The 24,653-nt window shown below is 39.0% G+C and overlaps 1 protein-coding gene across 1 annotated transcript; it reads left to right on the top strand.

Annotated features, from left to right (window-relative positions):
- The first annotated feature begins 101 nt into the window (after window positions 1-101).
- sfxn4 (sideroflexin 4) lies at window positions 102-24,653 on the top strand. The gene is made up of 14 exons (XM_060842135.1): window positions 102-307; window positions 2,875-2,940; window positions 6,443-6,517; window positions 6,634-6,660; window positions 8,453-8,507; window positions 11,376-11,401; window positions 11,764-11,817; window positions 13,328-13,390; window positions 14,670-14,738; window positions 15,716-15,806; window positions 16,713-16,828; window positions 17,685-17,770; window positions 20,429-20,546; window positions 23,370-24,653. The coding sequence occupies exons 1-14, from the start codon at window positions 272-274 to the stop codon at window positions 23,445-23,447; spliced, it is 960 nt and encodes a 319-aa protein (XP_060698118.1). The 5' UTR covers window positions 102-271; the 3' UTR covers window positions 23,448-24,653.

Below are 24,653 nucleotides of genomic sequence, written 5' to 3'. Positions count from 1 at the left end.
TCTCCTCCCGGCCGCGCGGTGTCGCTGTCCCTGGCTCTAATAATTTTTTTTCCCCCGCTTGATAAAGATTTGGAATTTATTCATTTCTCTATATTTTGGAATTGCACAGCGATGTTGAGGTTAAAGGCGCTTTGCTGTGTTATTATGATTCCAATTGCGGTTGAATCTTCATGTCTTCGTTTCCTTCAGTTATGTGGCCTCGCTTTCAGTTCAAGATGGCGGTTGTGGGAAGGTTCTGGGTTGAAGCCTGACTCTGAGATATTAGGATCCAATGGAGGTCAATTGCAACCAGTGGAGAAGAGAGCAGGTATTTGTATTGGTTTAACAAATATTTTAACCCGTTAAGTACTTTCATGAAATATTAGCCCCTAAATGACTGCTATGAGGCAGCAAATGTCCCATTCAGCCGGTACCTTTTCTTTCAAACTACTCAAAATCACCGTCCCCATACAGAAATCTCACTCAGCCATCTCTTATCCTCCATACTCTACAGTCACCTGATGAAGGAGCAGCGCTGCGAAAGCTAGTGCTTCCAAATAATCCTGTTGGACTGTAACCTGGTGTTGTGTGATTTTTAACTTTGTACACCCCAGTCCAACACTGGCATCTCAAAATCATCTCTTATCCTGGCATTAAAGCGTTCCAACGTTCATTCTTCTAAGCTGAGGCTATTTTATTTGCTTTCTTAGCTTGCACTGTGAAGAACATGGTTTGACTTTGCTTCAAAAATGCATGCATATGTAAGCTGTAGAAAGATTAATTTCTGCACACTTCAGGAAGTCAGTGCTGGAAAAGCGCAGCAGGTCAGGCAGCATCCAAGGAACAGGAGAATTGATGTTTCGGGCATAAGCCCTCCTTATGCCCGAAACATCGATTCTCCTGCTCCTTGGATGCTGCCTGGCCTGCTGTGCTTTTCCAGCAACATGTTTTTCAGCTCTGATCTCCAGTATCTGCAGTCCTCACTTACTTCAGGAAGTCAGGCAGCATCTGTGGAGAGAGAAATAGAATTAATATTTCATGTTTGATATGACTTCAGAATATTTTACTGTCCTCTCTCCACAAGTATTGTCAGATGTCAGAGTTTCTCCAACATTTTCTGCATTTGTTTCAGATTTTTAGTATCCACTCTATTTTGCTTTTATTATTTTAGTGCAGTTCAGAAATTGCATATCACAGTATTGATCAGTTTGGTTTTCCTCAGACAACACCAGGGTTTTTTAAAAAACTGGCTTTCCACCACTCACTTTGCTGTGGTAAGCCAGTTCTACAGTGTGGCCTCATCCACATTGAGCCTTTGCAGTAATTGCACCACACTTCAGGGTGTCCTTCAGCATGTAATCCAAGTGCCAATTTACAACATTAAACCACTACTGCGGGTCATAATTTCGACCTTGAATTGAAAGCGAGACCACATTGCTGAAGACATGAAATTCATTCTTGCAGTGGAAGACCAATATGTTTTTGGTAGGCCAAAGCTAATCTTCTACTGATAGCTTTCCAGAAGCAACCTTTGGATTATGTCACAACTGAGTTACTGTCTTCCCTGCTAAAGAATTGAAGTACAGTTTTAATATTTCTCCAAAATGTCATCCATTTTTGAGTTCCTCAGTATTTTCTGGGGTCAACCATTACACATTCAGCCTCCACGTTCTGTCCACCCTCTGGTCTCTCTTGTAGTCGGCAGTGATCCAGTAATCTGGAAGACCAGGCTAATGCTTTGCCGCACATATTCGAATCCTATCATGGTAGCAGGTGGAGTTTAGATTCAGTTAACATAACTGGAATTGAAAGCTAGTCTCAATGACAGTTTCATGATTATCATCACTTGTCTTGAACACCCATCTGGTTCACTAATATAATTTAAGGATGAAAATCTGTCTTTATCTAGTCTAGCCTAATATGCTCAAAAACCTCCTGACAGTCAGCTGCTTGCTGTTTCAAACCAGAGCATCCACGTTTAATCACCTGAAGTGCCTAGTTTTACTAAGTATGTCTGCTAAAAGGAGGCAGTGGCCCACTGCCATCTTTTAATGTGCTGAAGGTGAAGTTGCCTACATGCAGCAGAACAGTGGAACAGCAATTGTTTCTTCCTCACCAGATTGCTGGCCTGTGCAACCAAAATCATTATCCTAAACAATACATGCGCTGCTGAAATGCACTCTGCCATAACGACAACCTTTGACCTTGGCTAGATATTCCAACATCAAAACACAGTGCATCACGTCCTGAATACAATCCACATTGTTCAATGCTATTTTTAAATCCATTTTTGTTTTCAAAGACTCGGCTTCTGAAAACTATGATCATGACAGGTATAAAATTTAGTAAAATGCTGCTTTAATTACTTTCAACTTTCTACATAACAAAACTTTACTAACTTCTTAGTTGTTTAAACATTAAAAAAGGAGTATAAACTTTTAATTGTTGTGGAAAGATTGTTCCTGACAATTGTTGACAACAAACTAGCTTAATAGAATAGAATGGCCATGACTTCACTGTTCAAAAATATTCTTCCTTGGAAAAAAAATGTTCAAAGTTCATAAAATTGAAAACACTTTGAAAGTTTACCTTCCTGGGATTTGGGTTTCATTGCCCAGGTCAGCATTCATTGCTCATTATTATTTGCCCTTGAGAACGTGGTAGTGAGCTGCCTTCTTGAACCGCTAAAGTTCATTACGTGTAAGTAAATCCACAGTGCTGTTAGGAAGGATCTTGGCCCACTGACACTGAAGGACGAGTGGGGGGGCTCTTTGTTGGTCATCAACAGGAGGTTTCCTTGTCCATGTTTAACTTGATAATAGGTTACAGTCACTGTTTATATGTTTAGTTTTGCTCATGTTGTGTTTATTAAAGTTAATTTATTGTGTTCTACAGCCCTTCTTTCGTAGGTTGCTTCAATGGCTGGATATCTTGGATCCAACAACATTATTAGCATCAAATGTAAGCAGAGTTTAATTTAAAACAAAATTGATTACAAGTAGAGTTACGGCTAATTGTATGTGCTTTTTTCACTTAAATTTGATTTATTCACTCAAGACATAGGCATTGCTGGCTGGCCAACATTTATTGCCCATCCCTAGTAGCCCTTGAGAAGGTGGTGGTGAACTGCTGTCTTGAACTGCTGTACTTTGTGATGTAGATTGACCCACAATGCCATTAGGGGGGGAATTCCAGGATTTTGAGGCAGTGACAGTGATGGAACAGCTATGGAATTCCAAGTCAGGATACTGTGTGGCTTGGAGGGGAGCTTGCAGGTGGTGGTGTTCTGTGTATCAGCTGCCTGTGTCCTTCCAATTTGAAGTGGTCAAGTGCTCTGTAAGGATCTTGAGTGAATTTCTACAGTGCATTTTGTAGATGGTACACACTGCGGCTACTAAGCACCATTGGTAGAGACAATGGACATTTGTGGATGTGGCACACATCAAGTGGACTGGGGTAGATGTGTCCAGCTTTTTGAGTGTTGTTGGAGCTGCACCCATTCAGGCAAGTGAGAAGTATCCCATCACACTCTTAACTTGTGCCATTGTAGATGTTGGAGAGGCCTCAGGGAGTGAGGAAGTGAGTTACTCACTACAATATTCCTAGCCTCTGGTTCTAATGTTTCGTCATTTTAAAATTCCCTTTCCAATTGTCAAATCAATGTTGGGCTTTGCTGCTTTTTATGTTTTTAATCTTTTGAGTCCCACAGCCCTCTGGGAGATCTATGTGTAATTTGTAATCTTGTGAACATCTCTGATTTTAATAATTTCAGCTTTTGATAGTTGTGCCTTCTGTTGCCGAATTGCAAACTTGTTAAATCTCAATATAACACGTTGCAAGCTCGAAACATATGTCTTCAGGTTGACAAAAAATAATATAGCATCTGATTCACTTTGATCGATATCATCAATTGCATCCAGATTAACAGCAGAACGGAAGCATGACAATGAAAGTTAAAAACAATATTGAATTAGTGTTAATTAAAGACCAATTCTGTCATTACTATTTCAGGATAATTTCACTCCATCCACGGAAAGGTAGATTATTTTAAAGCAAATTTTACTAGTGAATACCTGTAAGCTAATTACAAGACAGGTATCCAGTTGTGGCTACTTTATATCTGAGTTGCTGCTCAACCTATTGACAAATCACTCTTGCCTCAGCATTAGGTACACCTTGAGTATTTTCATCTGAGGGCCAAAATCTCAAATTGTTCTATTCACCAGGTGGAAAGAAATGTTACAATTCAATTGCTTTATAAATACTCATTCCATTTACCCAGCACAAAGGAATGCCCATATTTCTATGAATTGCAACATAATTTTATTTGTAAAGTTTGAGATGGCTTATGCTGTATTCATTGAAAATTTTTATTCATTCACGGGATATAGGCATTGCTAGATGGGCCAGCATTTGCTTACCATTTCTAGTCATCCTTGAGAAAGTGATGGTGAACAGTTTTCTCGAACCACTACAGCCCATTTAGCGTAGATATAGCCACGATGCCATTCGGGAGGCAGTTCCAGGATTTTGACATAACAACACTGAAGGAATGGTGATCTATTTCCAAGTCAGGATAGTGAGTGGCCTGCAGGACAATTAGCAGGTGGTGGCATTCCCATCCATCTGCTGCCCTCCTCTTTCTAAATGGAAATGGTCATGTTTTTGCAGGGTGCTGTCTAAGACGTTGTGGTAAATTTCTGGAGTGCATTTTGTTGCAACTGAGCATAGATGGTGGAGGGACCGAATGTTTGTAGATGCGATGCCAGTCAAGTGGCTGCTTTGTCCTGGGTGGTGTCAACGTCATGTGTTGTTGTAGCTGTACTCACCCATGTGTGTGGAGAGTATTCCATCACACTCCTGATTTGTGCCCAAGATGGGTAAACAAATATGGGTGTCAGAAGGTGAGTTACTCCAGAATTCCAAGCCTCTGACTTCCACTCAAAGCCACAGTATTTGTGTGGCTAGTTCAGTTTCTGGTCAGTGGTAACCCCATGACATTAATAACGTGGCTTCAGTGAAGGCAATGCTGTTGAATGGCTTGGGTGATGGCTAGATGTTCTGTTCTTAAAGTGCCTGGCACTTGTGTGGTGCAAATGTTACTTGCCACTTTTCAGCCCAGATGCAGATATTGTCCAGGCCTTCTTGTTTGAATACACACTTGCTTCAATATTCAAGGAGGCTTGAATGGTGCTGAACCTTTCACTGATAATTGCACACATCTCAACTCTGACTTATTACAAAAGGAAGGCCATTCATGAAGCAGCTTGACGATGATTAGACCTATGAATTATTGTTCACCCCAGGATTGCTACCTTGCAGACTTAGAGAGAACAATATGCACTGATGTTGTTGAGAAAGTCATTGAAAATTGTATGAGACAACTGATGACTGCTGATAGTATTTGCCAACTTGTAGTATTGGATGGTTTATTACCCGTGGCGTTTATTTTCTCTTGGGCCTATCCAGTTATCAGCACACGCAGATATACCAGTGTCTATGGAGTGTTCCTATGGAAGAGATACTATTTTTCGATAACAAGAAGTGTTATTTTGTGAAAACAATAAGTACAACTATATTTGACCAGGTATAATTACAGAGATCTTGGACAGCTCGTATAGGTACATCTGCTTCCTCTAAAAGTTCCTCTAAATACTATCTTATGCACAGAATATTACATCAGTAGAATTGGTGGTGTCAATTTAACTTGAGTGTTAATGCCTTTAGAACTTTTACCTCGTAACAATATTTTACAGCCTTTACAAACAAAAATGCACATATATATCTAGCCGAGCCATGCTAACTTGCTGATCATTTTCTTTTGATCTGTGACCTTAGTCGAGGGAAGGGATGTGTCTTTCATTCTTGCTGTCTACATTCAATGTATGTATTGACATGTAGGGGATAGGATGATGAAATGTTCACTTTGTAGAATTAAATCAGCTGTTTTAGCTGAAGTGGAAAAGGAACACAATTCTGTTCCCTCAATTTGCCCAATCTAGTTTGTAGGTTACTCAACCATTCTTATGCAGTGGGGAGGAACAGTCAAACTGTTGCCTTTCCTGTTTTCATGCTGCCAGAGATGTGATACTATCCCTTGGGCATTTCCTGGTCCTATTTCTTCCTATCTGTGATGAAATATACATCTTTGTCCAGGTCCTCATGCTGTGAAATATGAGGCAAAGTGAATCCCCTTTCCTCACTGGAATCTCATGATGTGAATCCATGTCCTACCACTTAACGGAGCAGACATTTTGGGCCTGATGTCTTGTTGGTGAATGCATCACCTAATGAAAAATTTCTAAAGGTTAAGATGAATTAAAATGATTTGACAATACCACATTAATTTGAACACTATAAAGTTTAATGAGCAGAAGTTGTCAGGGATAGATACAGATGGTTGGTGCAAATCACAGAATCGGCTGTCTTTTTTTTGAAATGCTTTTCATATATTCCTCAACAGAAGGAAGTAGAAAATGCACAAACTCTGCTTCAGGGCAGCCTCCCAAGTCTGAAAGAAATGGTGGAAAATGAAAAGGTAAGTAAGGCTCTAAGGTGTACCCATAATTATAGGTTTTCATTCCATAATTATTTTTATGACTGACTTTACATGCTCCAGTTGATTTGTAAATCTTTACCCTTTTTCTCTTTCAGATTAAGCAAGCATTGAAACTTACTCTGGTGAGCAAAACTTATCATAAGGTGCTTGAGCTTTCATAAGGTAGAATAAGATTTTTTTGCCCTACCGCCAGTTGAGGGCATTAAGTGCCAGTTAAAGTGGGAGGTGGGGGGAAGGGTCAATTAAAGACAATAGGTATTTGCTTGAAGGACTGGATATTGCAAAATGTGGGAGCCAATGTGAGTTCAACTTGGCTATCCATTCCACCTACTCCTCCTGACCCTTCCACTACCCCCACCCCATACAATCTATCTGTGATTCAAGTCACTGGATGATCATGGGGTCTCCTGGGGTAGTGGGTCTGTGTGAGGTTGGTGGTTGGGTCTCCTTCTGGCAGCAGTCATGGTCTCTTCAGTGGAGCTGCTGATCTGTGATTGACCAGCTGTGTTCACTGGGGGGAGAACACCACCATCGGGGGTCTTGATCCTTGAGACAGGTCTGCTGCTAGCCTTGCCATTGCCTGATTGGATCATGATACAGCAGACCTTCATGAAAAAGGGCATTCTCGGATCTCTCACTGACTCCTAAACCAACAGGAGAGACCCCTATACCCAAATAAGGTTCTACTTCTGGAAGCTCTTCGTCTATTTTGAAACTTAACTACTTACAAAAAAGGGACAAAAATATGGATAAGTGAATAAATGTATGAATTTTTGATATTAGAAACAGGAAGTAAGAGCGATTTGAAAAGACTATTCAACCACATCATCCAGCTTCATTGCTCACTTAGTTCACGGTTGATCTGTACCTCACTTTAATTTTTCTACCTTGGCTTCATATGACTTAATGGCCTCGCCTAACAAAAGTCTCTTTCTCAATCTTGGAAAGTCCAATTGCTCTAGTATTTAGACACTTTTAGAAAAGATAGTAATAGAATCCCAACAGTGTGGAAACAGGTCATTAGGCCCAACAAGTCAGCGCTGACCCTCCGAAAGTGACCCACCCTGACCTTATTACTCCACATTCACCCCTGACTAATGCACCTAACCTACACATCCCTGTACACTATGGGCAATTTAGCATGGTTGATTCACCTAAGCTGCACATCTTTGAACTGTGGGAGAAAACTGGAGCATACAGAGGAAACCCACACAGACATGGGGAGAATGTACAAACTCCACACAGACAATCACGTGAGACTGGAATCGAACCCAGGTCCCTGGCGCTGTGAGGCAGCAGTTATAGCCACTGTGCCACCCAAGTGTGTTTCAGATTTTTGCTACCTTTTTATGTGGAGGAAGTGTTTTCTGATTTTGCTTCTAAACAGTCTTGCTTCAATTTTAAGATTCCGTCCTCTTGTTCTTAATTCCCAAGCCCATTGAAATAATATTTCAAATCAAATCCTTTTCAAGTTTTAAATACTTTGATTACATCATTCTTCAGTCCTCTGTAGTTGAGGAAATAAGATAGAGTATCTGTGCAAACAACTTGCTCCCCTTTTGAACTCCAGTCCCCTTGTGATGAAGGCTAACGTTCTATTAACCTTTGTGATAACACAATTCCTTACAAGAGACTGGTTGCAACACTTGACCATCTGTGTTCTATTTACACAGTACTTGAGATGGTGTTGGCATAGCTGAAAATCTTTGTGAATTTATACACCTTAGAAATGTCTTCTATTTGCATCTTGTTGGGGCAAATAAAGCAAATGTAATTACTTCTCAATACAGGTGCTGTGGAGTTTGGTGATGAATGCTAAGTAATCGGTTTTTAAACCTTGGTGTTTTTGGCAGTTGCCTCTAGTATTGATGTGGTTAATGTCATGCCTATTTCTCTACCCTTTTGTCTCCTTAGTCTTCAGTTCATCCAGATACTGGAGATGTGTTACCAACCATTTTCCGTGCTTCAGGTGAATTTTATTCAATATTTGTGAGCTTCCTTTCTTGTATTTCTTTGCTTCAGGATTGTAAGTGATCTCTTGTGATGTGCTTACAGGAAATCTCAAACCCAGTTATGATGTATGCTGCTTTCCATTTTAAAAGCTAAAAATTTCACTTACTGTAAATCAGTGCACCTTTTAGGCCAGTTGCAGCCTAACTGCTTGAAGTTCAGCTGTAGCTCCGTATAAATCACTGCCTGCTAAGTTCAAAGAAACCAGTATAAATTGACTGCATGCAAATTTGCATGTGACGTGTGATTATATAGAAATATTTTGAGATATATTAGTGGAAAAAAGTGTAGATTTCTGGAAGATATCAATGGACTGATCAGTTGGGAGGAAATAGAATCTCAAGCCAGAGGAGTGTGGGGTGATGTTAACGAGGTATGGAATAAGCAATAAACAGTTGAATGTTAGAAAGTATAAAGGAATAGAGATACCTTTAATTGCATGTCCACAAACCTTTTGAAGGTCGCAAAACAGGTAGATGGGATGGTTGTAAGCGGAAATTAGATATGTTCCTTTTTAGCAGATATGTAAGACCATAAGACATGGGAGCAGTCGTAAGCCATTCAGCTCATTCAGTCCCTGCTTTGCTAATCAATGAGATGGCTGATCTTATAATCATTGGACATTTTTCTTTCTTTTCCCCATAACCCTTGATTCTCTTTAATGATTAATAATCTGTCTATCTCAACCTTGAATATATTTAATGACCCAGCATCTATAACCTTCTGCAGTAAAGAATTCCACAGATTCACTGCTACTGAGAGATGGAAATCCTCTGAGCATAACAACATGCAGGTTATACGAGCACTGCAGGAGTGAAACAAATAGCCTTCGAACCTGCTATACCATTTAGTACAATCATAGCTGATCTTGGGTTTCAGCTTCACTTTCTACTTGCTTCCCTGAGAGACCAAAAATCTGTCTATCCAAGCCTTAAATATAATCGACTCCACAACACACACTCTGGGGCAGAGAATTTGAAAAATCTGCAATACTTCTGAGTCAAGAAATTTCTTCTCCCCTCAGTCTAAAATGATCTGTTTCATCTTGAGACTCCTATTGTGTTTTAGATTCTCCAACCAGAAGCAATCTTCCACAATCGACGCTATCAAGCTTCATTCGGAACTTGTCCATTTTAATGAGGTGGCCTCTCATTCTTCTCAATTCCAGACCATAAAGACACAAACTGCTCAGCTTCTCATTATAGGACAGCCTTTAATCCCAAGAACACAGCATCTCATTTTCTATTTGGGGACCCTGCAGCTTTCAGACTCAATATCAAGTTTAATCATTTTATAGCCTGAACACTGCCTTCCATGTCCTTTATCCACCCCCACACCCCTGATTATGTAATCACATGGGCTGTTTTCATCAGAGCCAACCCATTGTACCCTCTAATAATCCCTATTAGCAACTTTTCGTTCTCTCTAGCTCACCATTATTCATCCAACTGCTGTTTTCTCTCTCTACCGTGCATTTGTCATCTTAAATATCAAAACTGAAACCTTACTCAGTATCCAGATGGTAGTTTCAGCAAAGCCCTATACATTTGAAATAACATTTCTTTATCCTTGTATCCCAATTCTCCTGTAATAAAGGCCAAAATGCTATTTGACCTTCTAATTGCTTGCTGGACCTGCATCCTAACTATGTGTGCCTTGCATGAGTATGTTTAATTCTCCCTGAATATCACACCTAGAAGTTTCATACCTTGTTGAAAATGAAATATTTTCTGTAACTTCACACTTTTTCACATTACACTTCATCTGCCTTTTGTTCCCCATTTATTTAGCCTCTCTATATTTCTGGGCAGCCTCTTTGTGTGCTTTCCATCTAGCTTAGCATCAGCAAACAAACTTAGATATAATTATATAGAGCTGAAAATGTGTTGCTGGAAAAGCGCAGCAGGTCAGGCAGCATCCAAGGAACAGGAGATTCAACGTTTTGGGCATAAGCCCTTCTTCAGGAATGAGGAAAGTGTGACACTTTCCTCATTCCTGATGAAGGGCTTATGCCCAAAACGTCGAATCTCCTGTTCCTTGGATGCTGCCTGACCTGCTGCGCTTTTCCAGCAACACATTTTCAGCTCTGATCTCCAGCATCTGCAGACCTCACTTTCTCTTCTATAATTATATAGAGTAATATATCTATGTGATTGATGTGGATTGTAAATAGCTGATGCCCCAGCACTGCCCCGGTGGCATTTCAGTACACACTGCTTGCCAATTTGAAAATGTCCCGATTATACTCACTATCCATTAATAAATTCTCTATGCATGCTATTGTTCACAAAATATTGGTACCTTGTGTATAAACCAGACAGCAGTTAGAGTATTGCATGGAATTCTGGTCAACACTATATAGAAGGATATAATGGTTATAGAGATGATACACAGAATGGAAAATTTTAGCTCAGAAGGAGTAGAAGGAAGGCTGGAGTTGTTTTCTTTGAAATAGAAATCAAAGATTTCATTAAAGTGTAAACAAAATTAGGGGTCTAGTTAGAGGAAGGACCTGTTTCCATTAGCAGAGAAGTTGATAGACTGGGGTCATGGATATAAATAGTTGATAGAAAGATAAGTGATGCGTCATGTAATTTAGTTTCACTCGGAAGGAAATGGGATTTAGAACACACTGTGAAAGAACAGTAGAGGCAGTTGGTAGATAATGTGGATGTACGCTTTAGATTCCAAAACAAGACTACCAACAGAGAGCTTGTCTGGGATTAGGCTGCAATAGCACAGATGAAGGTGGCCTAATGGCCTCCATCTGGGCCATAAATGTTTCTTTGTTTCTAATCAATCGTTTATCTTTCTTCATTCCTTCCAGCATTTACACCACTTGCTATCCCATTGGTAAGAGCTAAAACTCCGTGAATATTTAGTAGACTGGTTCTATTTTCAAAATGGTTAAAGGTTTAAATTAGATTAATTGAATCATAGGGAGAGATGTTGTTTATATGAGTACAAAATCCCAGTTCCCAAATTCTTTGCTGTTTTGCAACAAACAAAACCTTCTAATGTAGTAAAGTTCTAATTTTTTTTAAACATGTAAAAAAACTTGAATGGAAAAAGAACTTGGAGTGAGAGATGTTTGTTCATGAAATGTTTTTTTGACTATGGATATAAATTTGATCTACTATATGAATATATCACCTTTTAATAAAATACATCTATTATATGATTTCAAATGATCTAATTAGTTTGCTTTTAATCAGGTTGTGGCTATGCTTCTGCCTCACAGAGGGATGAAACCAGCTTTATTTTGGCAGGTAATTTGGACTGGACGTAATTTGTTTCCAACTATTCTGATGTATGAATAAACATAAACAGTATGGCATTTTTGTGAGAAGCTAGTAATTGGGACAACTGTGTGTGTTAGTATTGTGCATGTGTGTCATAGATGAAAAATAACCTAGCATTATGTGTCAAACGCATGAAGTCATCACTCATAAAGGTTTTACAAATGAATGTGAGAAGAATTACAATTAATGGTGATTAAGCTTAAAACGAAGGGCAAAACTTTGTTGTGAGTGACCTATGGATCAACCATCTTTGCATTAGACACTGCACAATTTGACATATCAGAGAAGAAGCAAATTTATACACCATTTATTCAAAAATATTTAGTTCTAAGGAACCAGTGGCTTGAGAAATGAAATGCTTGCATTTTATATCATAGAATCCCTATAGTGTGGAAGCAGGCCCTTCAGTTCCCCCCCCACCCCCTGCTTTAACCTATCCCCATAACCCTGCATTTCCCATGGCCAAACCACCTAGTCTGCACATCCCTGGACAATATGGGCAATTTAGCATTGCTATTCCACCGAACCTACACATCTTTGGACTGTTGGAGGAAACTGAAGCACCCAGAGGAAACCCATGCAGGTATGGGGGGAAAGTGCAAACCCCACACAGACGTTTCACTGAGGCTCGAATTGACCCCAGGCCCCCTGGTGCTATGAGACAGCAGTGCTAACTACTGAGCCACCATGCCGTCACAAAAGTCTTCCCTGGCCACAAGAAAGTCCAAGATGTTTTGCAGCTAATAAAGTTTGTTTGAAGTATTGTCACTGTTATAATGTAGGAAACATGGCTAATTTTTGCCCTTCAAGCTCTGTCTTACAGCAGCATGATAACTAAATAATCTTAATTTGTGCCAATGATTGAAGAATAATTCCCTTCTTTGAACCAGTAGCAAGGAATCGTTTATCTTCAACTTGAATAGGTAAATAAGTATTGCTCTGAAAAGGGGTCACTGCACTTGAAATGTTAACTGTTTCTCAACTCCCCAGATGCTGTCAGACTTGTTGAGTATCTGCAGCAATTATTGTTTTCTTTGTTTCAGATCTCAAGCATCCACAGTTGTTTGTTTTATTAACCTATTTATTGATGTTACTGTCCTACCCATTCCTTTTGTTTCATTTTTTTGAAAGCTGTTCATCTGTAACTTTTTTTTTTCAAGACCGTTCACGCGAGAAACCTCTTTGATCTCTCAGGTACTTCCTGACCTGAGTATTTCCACTATTTTCTCACTCTCTCACTCTCTCACTCACACGTACACACATGGAGAGGTCTTAATTTTATAGGACATTCTTTTAGCTACTTAACAGGAGTACTGAACTAAAAATGAAGTATTTCACGTTTTCTACACTTTCCCATTGGGCTGTTAGTTCTAAAACAGTTGTAACACCTGTCTGTAATAGAATTTCGGTTGTTTAATGTTAACTTACACTTGCTGTTAGAAAATATATTAATATTATTTCCTTTATTTGTTTATAGTTTCTCTTTCAGTCATACAGTGCAGGTTTTAACCTCGCAAACAGAAATAAAACTACCCGTAAAGTAAGTGCAAAACTTTTCAGCTTGAGTCAAATATATTTTTTATGAATGCGTACAATGGTTCCAGAAAATGCCGGCTATGAATGTTTCAGATTCCAAAATCACACCTGGATAATTAATCATCTTTATGGACACAGACTTGTCATCTTTAACCAGACCTCCCTGAATGTGACTGAAGTTCCACAATAATAGGGTTGGCTCTTAACTGCTCACTTAAGTAGCCTGACAAGCCACACATTGAATCAAACCCCAATAAAAGAGGGTAATCCCAGATTTATCCTGCTCAGCCGATGACTGACTTCTCACTAAAGTCTGAGTACGAGCACCAACGTTGCTGGAGGTACTCCACAGAAAAACAATCATAGAGTCATAGAGATGTACAGCATGGAAACAGACCCTTTGGTCCAACCTGTCCATGCCGACCAGATAACCCAACCCAATCTAGTCACACCTGCCAGCACCTGGCCCATATCCCTTCTCAACCTTCCTATTCATATACCCATCCAAATGCCTCTTAAATGTTGCAATTGTACCAGCCTCCACCACATCCTGTGGCAGCCCATTCCATACACGTACCACCTTCTGCATGAAAAAGTTGCCCCTTAGGTCTCTTTTATGCCCTCTAGTTGTGGACTCCCCACCCCAAGGAAAAAACTTGTCTATTTATCCTATCCATGCCCCTCATGATTTTATAAACCTCTATAAGGTCACCCCTCGGCCTCCGACGCTCCAGGGAAAACAGCTCCAGCCTGTTCAGCCTCTCCCTATAGCTCAAATCCTCCAACCCTGGCAACATCCTTGTAAATCTTTTCTGAACCCTTTCAAGTTTCACAACACCTTTCCGATAGGAAGGAGACCAGAATTGCACGCAATATTCCAACAGTGGCCTAACCAATGTACTGTACAGCCGCAACATGACCTCCCAACTCCTGTACTCAATGTCGCAAGAAAATGGAGGAAGTAAGCTGAAATTGCTTAAAGTAAATCTCATACAAAGAGCTCAAAGTACTTGGGTCAGATAACTTAATGATCTTGAACAACATCTTGGAATCCAGAATAATTACACAGCCACCTCCTCTGTGTCACTAATTGTTTCAGTCTCAGGTTAATGGTCTCTTCAGATCTCCCATAACATGAACTCGCCATTTATGAATATATAAAACTATACACATTTGAAAATAATTAATTTTTTTAAAATTACATGTTAAATGTCAATTATTGTATCTACATTTCGTGTTTGAAGCAAAGTAATTTTTTGTTTCACAATGCTGTTTCTTTTTAGGATGAAAATGTTTCTCTACAACAAGGTTTTCTTTTGGTTGGAGCTGCAACCTATACTACATGTTTGGGAGTATGTAATCAAAATGCTATGTGTTTTATGGGAAATTATGCAATGTAATTCAACAATGGTGCCATGCAGCACCCTCATCTGTTTGGAGATGCATCTTGGACTTTGTAAAAATCTAGTTTTCATTTTTTAAGCAGTAAAAGGTGATTTTTATTTTTGACTTGGAAAAAATAGATTATTCTTAAGAACCAACATGAACTTATTCTAAAATACAAACTGTGTGCATATTGCAAGTATTTCTATCTTTATACTTGGCTGAATGCTTCTCTAACATCTATCTCCTACCACGGCTTTTGTTAACTTCATGTTCACTTTAATACCATTCAAAATATTATCATTTGATACGAGGTAAAAGTATTGAAAAGATGTACCCACTCTCATTCCTTTGCATCTTTATTCGTTGTACAATCTCTTCTGATGATGCTAATTTGCTCTGTGACGTGGTTCCATTTGAGCTGATGGTCCTTCAGTACTCAACCAAGTTGAGCCCTCCCATTGAATGTCAGCCAATAGTTCGGCAACAGAATATATCTTAGTCCATTTCTGTGCTCACCTGAAATCCACAGCCACTTGCAGTGCAAACCATCTGATAGAAAATAAGAATGCAGAAATTATTGTGGCTATTTAGCCATTTAAGACATTGGTGAGGATAAATGTGTTCTCTTGGAGGTGGTGAGTCTATGGATCTCTTCCCAGTGAGCATTGAAAGCATGATTGTTGAAAATCTTTAAGGCTAAGATAATTCGATTCTTGATCAACAAGGTAATACAAGTTTTTTGGGAATGTAGTGATCAAATCACCCATGATCTTATCAAAAGCTAAACAATAGGCAATGAATGGCCTATTCCTCCTAATTTATATGCTCATTTGTATACAAGCTGCTACTTAATAAATCCTAAGCATGTCATATATTGTATATCAAACATTTAGAAATATTTATATTCATGTTTTACTCATTTCTAAAACCTTTTTAAAATTAGGTTTTCCCTCAATTTGTGATGAATCGCTATACCTCTAACAGTCCTATAGTACATACTGTGTTCAGAAAGATTCTACCAGTTCCTGTACTTGGTAAGTAGGCAATTAATTGAAGCACCAGAGAGGGCACCGGGATTATCAGAATAGTGCAATAAGAGGTTAAAGTTCAAGTACAATAGTGAAAGATACCTCACGCTGCATCTAGAACATGACTACCTGATAATGATATGATTTGGAGATGCTGGTGTTGGACTGGGGTGTACAAGTTAAAAATCACACAACACCAGGAAGCTAGGGTGCTTCCAATTAAACCTGTTGGACTGTAACCTGGTGTTGTGTGATTTTTAACTTTGATAATGATATGAAGGAGTAGAGTAGGGAGGCATTGCATCTGTCTAATCTTAATAAAAAGACTAATTTAATTTTGACATAAAAAGAAATGATACAATTTCTGCAACTGCATAAAAGCACATCAATTGTGTGGCGTGAGAATTTGTTCTCCAGGTCATTACATTTCAGGTTAGGTTTTCTGTTTCTTGTCTTTTGTAATTTTCAGTTTTGCTGTTTATTATGAAACACTGAACCACAAACAAAGCTGGGGAGCTTACCCTACAAGTCCAGGAAGCAATTGGAGTACAAATCACCTGTTTGCATTTTCATAAACCTTTGGCTTCTGTTTAGAGAGAGTCAGCAGAGTAAGAAGCAGTGATATTTTCCCACTGTCTTACTTCAGGGATTGTGGGAAAATGCATAAAGTAGGGGAAAGCTTATTTTTTTTGTTCCTCTATTTTTTAATCACTATTGGAAAACATGAGGATAAAGTCAAGGACATTTTCCTTAATTTTTCAGACTTGACCAGCCATAAGTTATCGCTGTCTCTTGTACTTAAGATTTATATCCAAGAATGATTCACAAAATGAGCTAAGATGCTATTTTATGTTTTTGATTTTGATACTTGTTTAAGATAAATTTTGATTTCGCTGCTGTCTTTCCTCACAGCGATTGCAAGTGCTCTGAATGTGGCAATAGTTAGAGGCATTGAATTTGACAAAGGAATTGAAGTTGTCGATAAGAATGGAAATGTGGTAGGAATCTCTGAATTAGCTGGAACTAAGGTAAGGCATCTTACTGCATATTGACTATATTCATGAGCTAACAAATAAAAGTTTGTAAACTCTGACTTTGTCACATAATTTTGTGAAATTTAAATTTAAGCTAATGCCAGAAAAAGTAGTCCTAAATATTGTTAACAAAACCTTTTCAGTCTGACCTACACATGTTTTACACCACACTGTTGACTATCAATAAGAACATAGCAGCAGGCATGGTAGACAGGTTAGCAAGGTTAGATCACATGGGATCCGGGGGAGTCAGCCAATGGATACAAAATTGGCTTGAAGGTAGGGTTATTCTCCCTGACCAACCAGTCCCACCATCCCTTCCTGGCATTGTTGCTAAAGAAACACACTTTCTGACTCCTGCCACAACCTCTAAAACCCCTCCAATCCAACTCTTCCCTCACCTGGAGTCTCCAATCCTTTCTTCAAATAAATGCCTTGACTTCAAGTTGGTTATCCATGTTTTTCTTCTTGGTGACTGCTTTTGGTCCCACTAGAGACCATTATATACTTCTGGAGCTGTTGGGAACACATCTGGGATTAATGAGCAGCTCTTGAAGATGGGAGTGTTATGTTACACTGATGTAACCTCATGCTTTTATTTTCATTTGTAATATTCAAAAATTAAATTCCATATATATTTCATAAAGGAAGTGCTGCATTTAATTGATCTTGATATTTTATTCATTATTGCTGATTGACTTCTCACCACTCTCGTGTCCTGGATGTGATTATTTTTCTATATATTGGATATGATAAAGGGTTAAGTGAGCTTGTGGGTTAAAACCAAAAGTTGCATCTTTGACTGTGAGATTAGTCACAGTATTTACAAAGTTGATTTACTCCCCTCTAGGCAATAAAAGAGACAGCGTTTTCTCGAGCAGTATTAGTTGGAACTACAGTGGCTGCACCCAACATACTTGTCAGTTATTTACAAAGGTAGGAAATATTCTTGAAAAAGTCTTACATTGCCTTTTAGATTGCATCAAAGTTCTGCCTCCATGTTCTTCTCTAAACACTGTTCCAGTTTTTAGAAATTGATAAAAACTCACTGCATTATCTTAAACAGTGTTTTATTTCATTTTCCATACTATTCCCCAGCTTCACTTCTTTTAGCTTTCTTACATCATAGATGAGGAAGTAAAAAGAAAGCCTTGCATTCTTATAGCGCTTTTCTTGAGCACCAGTTATCCCAAGGCACTTCAGAGTCTTAAGAGTACTGAAGAGGCCCTTCGGCCCATTGAGTCTGCACTGACAAAAACTACTAAACCTACATTAGTGTCACTATCCAGCACTTGGCCCATTGCCTTGAATGTTATGATTGTTCAAGTGCTCATCCAAGTACCTTTCTAAAAGTTATGAAGTTTTCGACTTCCACTTCGAGATTTACATCATTCCCTGGGTGAAAGAAAATCCTCCAATCCCCTCCAAATCTATTGCCATTCACCTTAAAGTTATGCTCCCTTGTTATTGGCTGTTCAACTAAGGAGGAACTAAGCTAATTTCTATCAAGCATGTTTCGGCCCCTCATAATCTTACACAGTTCAATCAGATTTCCTGTTAGCTTTCTCTGGTCTAAAGAAAACAGGCTGGATAAGTCTAGCCTATCTTTGTAGCTAAACTGCTCCATCCCAGGCAACGCCTTGGTGAACCTCCTCTGTAACCCGTCCAGTACAGTAACATCTTTCCTGTAGTGTGATGACCAGAACTGCACACACTACTCCAGTCATGGCCTCACCAAAGTTTTGTGAAGCTCTAATCTAATATTGTTGCTCTTATAATCTATGCCACGACTGTTATGGATCAGGCCAGACCCCTCAAAATATTTCAAGAAGGTAGCCCAGACCCTAACTTTTGTATTTGATTTAATCAGGTGTCCAATGGATATTCCAGGAGCGAATCAGCTGGTCAAATTACTTAGTTTTAAACAAAACAGAATTTATTTACAAGATTACTGAATGAAATACAAAGAACAGAAAACAGAATGCCGAATAACTTATCCTATCTGAATACAAAACAGACTATCCCAATTTAATTATGCTGTTCCAAAATACTTGCAACAATCCCAATAAACACCCCATGGCGCAAAAGATAAAGTGAGACAAGCTCCCATCGGCTTGAAGAGAGAGTGAGACTCCGCAACCTTTCTTTTCCACATACACACTCACTGCAACTGCTGAATTACCAGAGCTGCTAGAGTTGACCACTCCCTTTTAATTATGCAAGTCTTTTTTAAAAACTTGAAAGCCTTCTGCCTGAGACAGTATCTGTTAGTTGTAAACAAACTGGCCCTAAAATCCATTTCAACCTACAACGATTCAGAACGTATATCATTTACAAGGGGAAAAGAAAGGACAACCTAACCTTGTTAAAGGAACAGCTTTGTCACATGGCTGGTAAGGGCAAGTGACCCATATGTCTTTTTAACTACCCTATTAACCTATGGCCTGGTGCTATTATTAATTAACTATTAATCCAGAAAACCAGAAAATGTTTTGGGGCCTGAGTTCAAATTCCCCATGGCAAATGGTGGAATTTGAATTCAATAAAAATCTAGAATTAAGAGTCAAATGATAATCATGAAACTGTTGTTTGTTGGAAAACCCATCAAGGTTGCTCGTGTCTTTTAGGTAAGGGAACTCATCCTTACCTGATCTGGCCTACACATGTGACTCTAGACCCATGCAGATGCTAAGTGATCCAGCAGGTATTTCATTTGAGTCTCTGTGTACCTTTAATACCACCTCAATACCTATATCAGACTGTTCAAGAATCTCACAATTCCCCTTCCTGAATGCAGCACTGCATCCGCCTCCTCCACAGTGAAGACAAATGTCAGGTGCTTGTTTAATACCCAACCAGAATCCTAGGACTCCCTGCACAGATTGCCCACATGGACCCTAATGGGTTCTACTGTTTCTCTGATTGTTCCATTCTCCATGCAATACTTGTAGAATATGTTGGGATTCTCCCTAATTAAGTACTTATTAGAACACACTTGTAGCCATTTGTGCACAGCAGGCTCCCACAAATAGCAAGGTGATAATGGCTTTTTGTGACATTATTGGAGGAGCAGGACTAAGAAATTGGGGTCATTCCCCTGCTTTCTTTGAAATAGTAACAGGAGTACACCATTCAGCCCCTCACGCCTGTTCCATCATTCAATGAAATCATGGCTGATCTGAGCTTAATTCCATATACCTGTCTTTGCACCATATCCTTCTGCTCATAAGAACAGTAATAATGCCATGGGAACTTTTTCTGTGCATCCAAACAGGGCTGCAACTTGATATCACATCTAAAAGGCCCTAGCTCCAAAGGTCTGCCAAAGTGTCAACTTTGATGTTTGTTCTCAAGCCTTGGAGTGGGATCTGAACTTAAAGCTTTCTAACTCGGGGCAAGATTGCTACCAGCTGTCCACAAGAGAGTCTTAAATTAGTAGAAGGAGATGGAGAGATATCAACTGAGAATTGGACGTTGTTGGGGCCAAAGTAGCTGTTTGAACAACATGCATACAAATGCCCATGTTGTGATTTTTTTTTTCCCTACTACATTCTTGTTAATGTTAAGTACTCAATAATACTTTTTCTACTCTAGGACAAATTTCATCAGAAGATTTCCACTTGCTCTAGCTCCTTTCAGACATGTAATGACGGCTATTGTATTTGGACTAATGGTCCCCATTTCTTTTAGCCTGTATCCTCAGAGAGGGAAGGTATGTAATGTGTTTAACATGTAGTATATTCTATTCAAAATTCTGTTGTTCTGTATTTTGCTGGAAACACCAGTTGTCTTGCTGTTCTTTGGAATTAATGTTTTCATTTAATGGTCATGATGGTTTTCAGACTGGATTCCCTTATTGTCTGTGGGCTTATCAGATTCTTTCCCAATTCTCATTAGGGTTGTGTTTTACTGGATTTCTTGAATTGGTACTGTTGTTTTTAGGCTGTATCTTAAACAAAATGAAAAAGAAGGAAATTGCATTTAGCACTTTTTCATGATCAGCATTTTAAAGGTCTTTACAGCCATCAAGTATGTTTGAAGTATAGTATAATCTGAAAAATGCAGCAGCCAATTTGTGCACCGCGAGCTTCCACAAAAAACAATGGCCAGATGATCTGTCCTTTTTAAAGATGTTGATTGAGAACCATCTTTTCTTTGAGATAGTGCAAGGGATCTTTTACATCCAGCTGATGGAGCAGAGAGGGCCTTGATTTAATGCCTTCTCCAAATGTCAGCACCTCTGGTAGTGCAGTACTGTTGGAGTGCTGCACTACAGTGTCAGCTAAGATTTCTGTGCTCAAATCTTTGAAGTAGGAATTGAACCCATGGCCTTCTGATTCAGGCAAGAGTGCTACTGATGAGTTAGAACTTTACTGTAAGATAGCACCTTTTTGTTTTCAGTAGCTGATGCTTGATTTATCTAGTTTTGACTTGATCCCCTTGGAATTTGTTGATATTAACAAAGACGTCCTGAAAGATTTGCAGACTTGAGCTTTTTTTTTCCCCTGTTCCCTACCCACCATGAGAGTGTTAATACTTGCATATAGTAACTTGTACAGAAAAGTTTGGAAACCACTGCTTCAAACCCATCATTTCAGGACATGAAGATAAAAAGCACAGCGTTTCTAACTATGCAACTTGATAGTCAATGTGTTAGCATTTAAGTGCAGGAAAATACTTAAAATAATATTTAGTTATAGTAACTCTTAAAAAAAGAATCATTGCAAAACCTGAAATTGAGAAATGTGTTTGTGACTTTGTGACTGGGTCTCAGTAATACACTATAACAGGGTCAGAACAGCGATATCTAAAGACTGGGGCAGCCAAATCAGATGATGCAGTTTCTTACTGGTTTGAAAGTGTGATGACTGGGTTAGAAAAAGAATAATTCATATTTTATTTAATTCCAAATGACCATCCTAAGAGCAGCATTTTGTTTTGTGGTTGTAATTGTGTGGAGGTGGGGGAGAATTGATGTACTGTAGATCAGGGCAGTCCAGTTTGAAGAACAAGGTTTGCAATTTTAAAAGTGAAAATTTCTATGATTTGAATATGAATATAGGAGATATGGTTAGTAAGTTTGCAGACGACACCAATATAGATGGTTAGCGAGGTTTGAGAAGATTTGTAGTTCAGGTTGAGATTTTGGATGAAGGTTTGCTCGCTGAGCTGGGACGTTCAATTCCAGACGTTTTGTCACTCTACTAGGTAACATCTTCAGGCAAGGATGATGTAGTGGACATTGAAGAAGATTATTTCAGAATACACTTGCATCCTGATCAGATGGACCAAGGAGTGCCAGGTGGAGTTTAATTCAGATAAATGTAAGGTGTTGCATTTTGGTAAGGCAAACCAGGACAAGATTTGTACACTTAATGGTAGGGCCCTGGGGAGTGCCACCAAACCTAGGATGCAGCTGCATAGTTCCTTGAAAGTAAAGTTACAGATAGACAGGGTGGTGAAGATCATGTTTGGCATCTTGCCTTCATTATTCAGAACATTGAGAATAGGAGTTGGGATGTCATGTTGTGGTTGTACAGACATTGGTGAGGCCAACTTTTGAATACTGTGTGCAATTCTGGTGGCCTTTTTTATAGGAAGGATGTTGTTAAACATGAGAGGGTGCAGAAAAGATATACAAGGATGTAGCTGGGACAGGAGGATTTGAGCTATAAGGAAAGGCTGAATAGGCTTCAGCTTTTTTCTTTAGAGTGTTGGAGACTGAGGGGTGACCTTTATAGATGTTTATAATATGAGGGGTTTGGATAGCGTGAATAGCCAAGATCTTTTTTTTTCTTCGGGGGTAAAGGAAGTCCCAAACTGGAGGGCATAGGTTTAACGTGAGGGGAAAGATTTAAAAGGGACCTGAGGGGGGGTAACCTTTTCACACAGAAGGTGGAGTATGTGTGAAATGAGCTGTCAGAGGAAATGGTGGAATTGGTACAATCTTCCCATTTAAAAGGCACCTGGATAATTACATGAATAGGAAAAATTTGAAGGGATATGGGTCAAATGCAGGCAAGTGGAGCTAGTTTAATTTGGGAACATGATTGACGTGGACTAGCTGGACCAAAGGATCTGCTGCCATGCTGTATGACTCTGTGTGTGGCTTGTCCAGCAACTCAATATATAGCAAAAACTCCATCATGTTGGTGTTGAGGCTTCCAGATCAGAAACGTTGTGAATTTCCATCTTTGCTATAGAGAAATTCATACAAACAATCAATTCAGTGGTTGCAAATCTGAACAGAATTCAGTGGTTGAAAATCTGAACAGATTTCAGTATTACAGAAGACTGTAAAGTGTCTCATTTCGCAATTCTTTGGTAAAACATTAAAACGTGGATGTTACATGATTAGCTTTTTCCAACTTCAGTTGCCATTCCAGTAACTGCAGGGAACAATCTGAGAGTAAGATTGGCTTTGGAGGAAGAGATGGACAATACAAGAGTGAAAGGTAGATAATTTAGAACCGCACTCTGCAAGCAAAGTAGCATTTGTTTTTAAAATCTAAACTAATTGTTAGTTTTATTTCAGATAAAACGGGACAATCTTGAAGCTTTGATCCAATCGGCCACAACAGAAGACAGTCTTTATTACAACAGAGGGTTATGAAAGAGATATCACAAAATAAGATTGCATTGTGCCTAAAGTTAAATTGTTCACATGGACCAATCTCATCATACATAGACAATAATTCAAAACAAGGTAGCTCAAGATCCCATACTCAGCTGAAGTTTTATTTGGTGCATTAGTATTTGTAGTAATGTAAAATACTGTAACAACTAATAATGTTTGACTAAATATTAATTATTTTAGCACCAGTTTTTTAAAAAATGTTCCACTTTCCCCACATTTTAATGTGTTGTAGTCTAATACCTTTTATCTGTAATGGATTTCCAAGATTTTTCCATCCTGTCTTTAAGGCTGCAATACATTTTCATGCGTACAGTCCTCTATTTCCTTTGGAAATGTAACATGTTTATACGGGAGCTTCGTCATTTTTGGGATGACATTACCATGGAACGTCATTGTGTCTGCCCATGATCACCTCACTCATTGGCAGAAGACATTGTATGGTAATGAAGAACAACACTCAATGCATGATTTGCCTTTCATTCTGTAGCGTGGAAGTACAGAGGTATATATCGAATGTATATAAAAATGCAAAGTTTATATCTTACTGCCATAATTTCTGTCCTGATGACAGCACAAACAAATGTGAGACCTTTCCAGTCTGAATGGGTGGCTCAGCCCCATGCTGCTAAGTATATTTAATCATGAAGTTGTTGAGGAATTTGGATGTGTATCTTTTCTGGTACAGAAACATTATGGCTTGAAATTCATTGAGGCCACGTATGCCTAAGCATCTGATATGGCAGATGACACATGGAAGGGTAGGTACACAGAGACTCAAATGAAATAACTGCTGGATCACTTAACATCTGCAAATCATGGACCAAACATCTTTTTGAAGCTCCCTTCCAATAAATTCCCAATTTTCCCCCCTCAATTTCCTCTTTCCATAACCTAAGACTGATCTTTGTACCACTGCTGGGGAGCCAGCTGGTGTGCCATCATCTCAAGTTGAAACCTGTAAGTTGTTTCTGCACAGCTGTTTGGCATCCACAGATTGTTGTCAATTTGCTAATGAGAGCTGGGGCCCAACTCAGGTTGGGCCTTGAGTCTCTATTATAGGCCAAAGTAGATTTCCACATATCCATCTCTGACGGCTGAACTCTGTGTACTGTGAATGATTGCCAAACATGTTATTTATTGTTTTGTATCTGTTATTTTTAAGTAAAAAGAATAATCATGGCA

This window comes from Hemiscyllium ocellatum, chromosome 22, assembly GCF_020745735.1.
Source record: "Hemiscyllium ocellatum isolate sHemOce1 chromosome 22, sHemOce1.pat.X.cur, whole genome shotgun sequence".
In the NCBI taxonomy this organism is placed as follows: domain Eukaryota; kingdom Metazoa; phylum Chordata; class Chondrichthyes; order Orectolobiformes; family Hemiscylliidae; genus Hemiscyllium; species Hemiscyllium ocellatum.
This window is presented reverse-complemented; position numbering and strand designations above follow the sequence as displayed.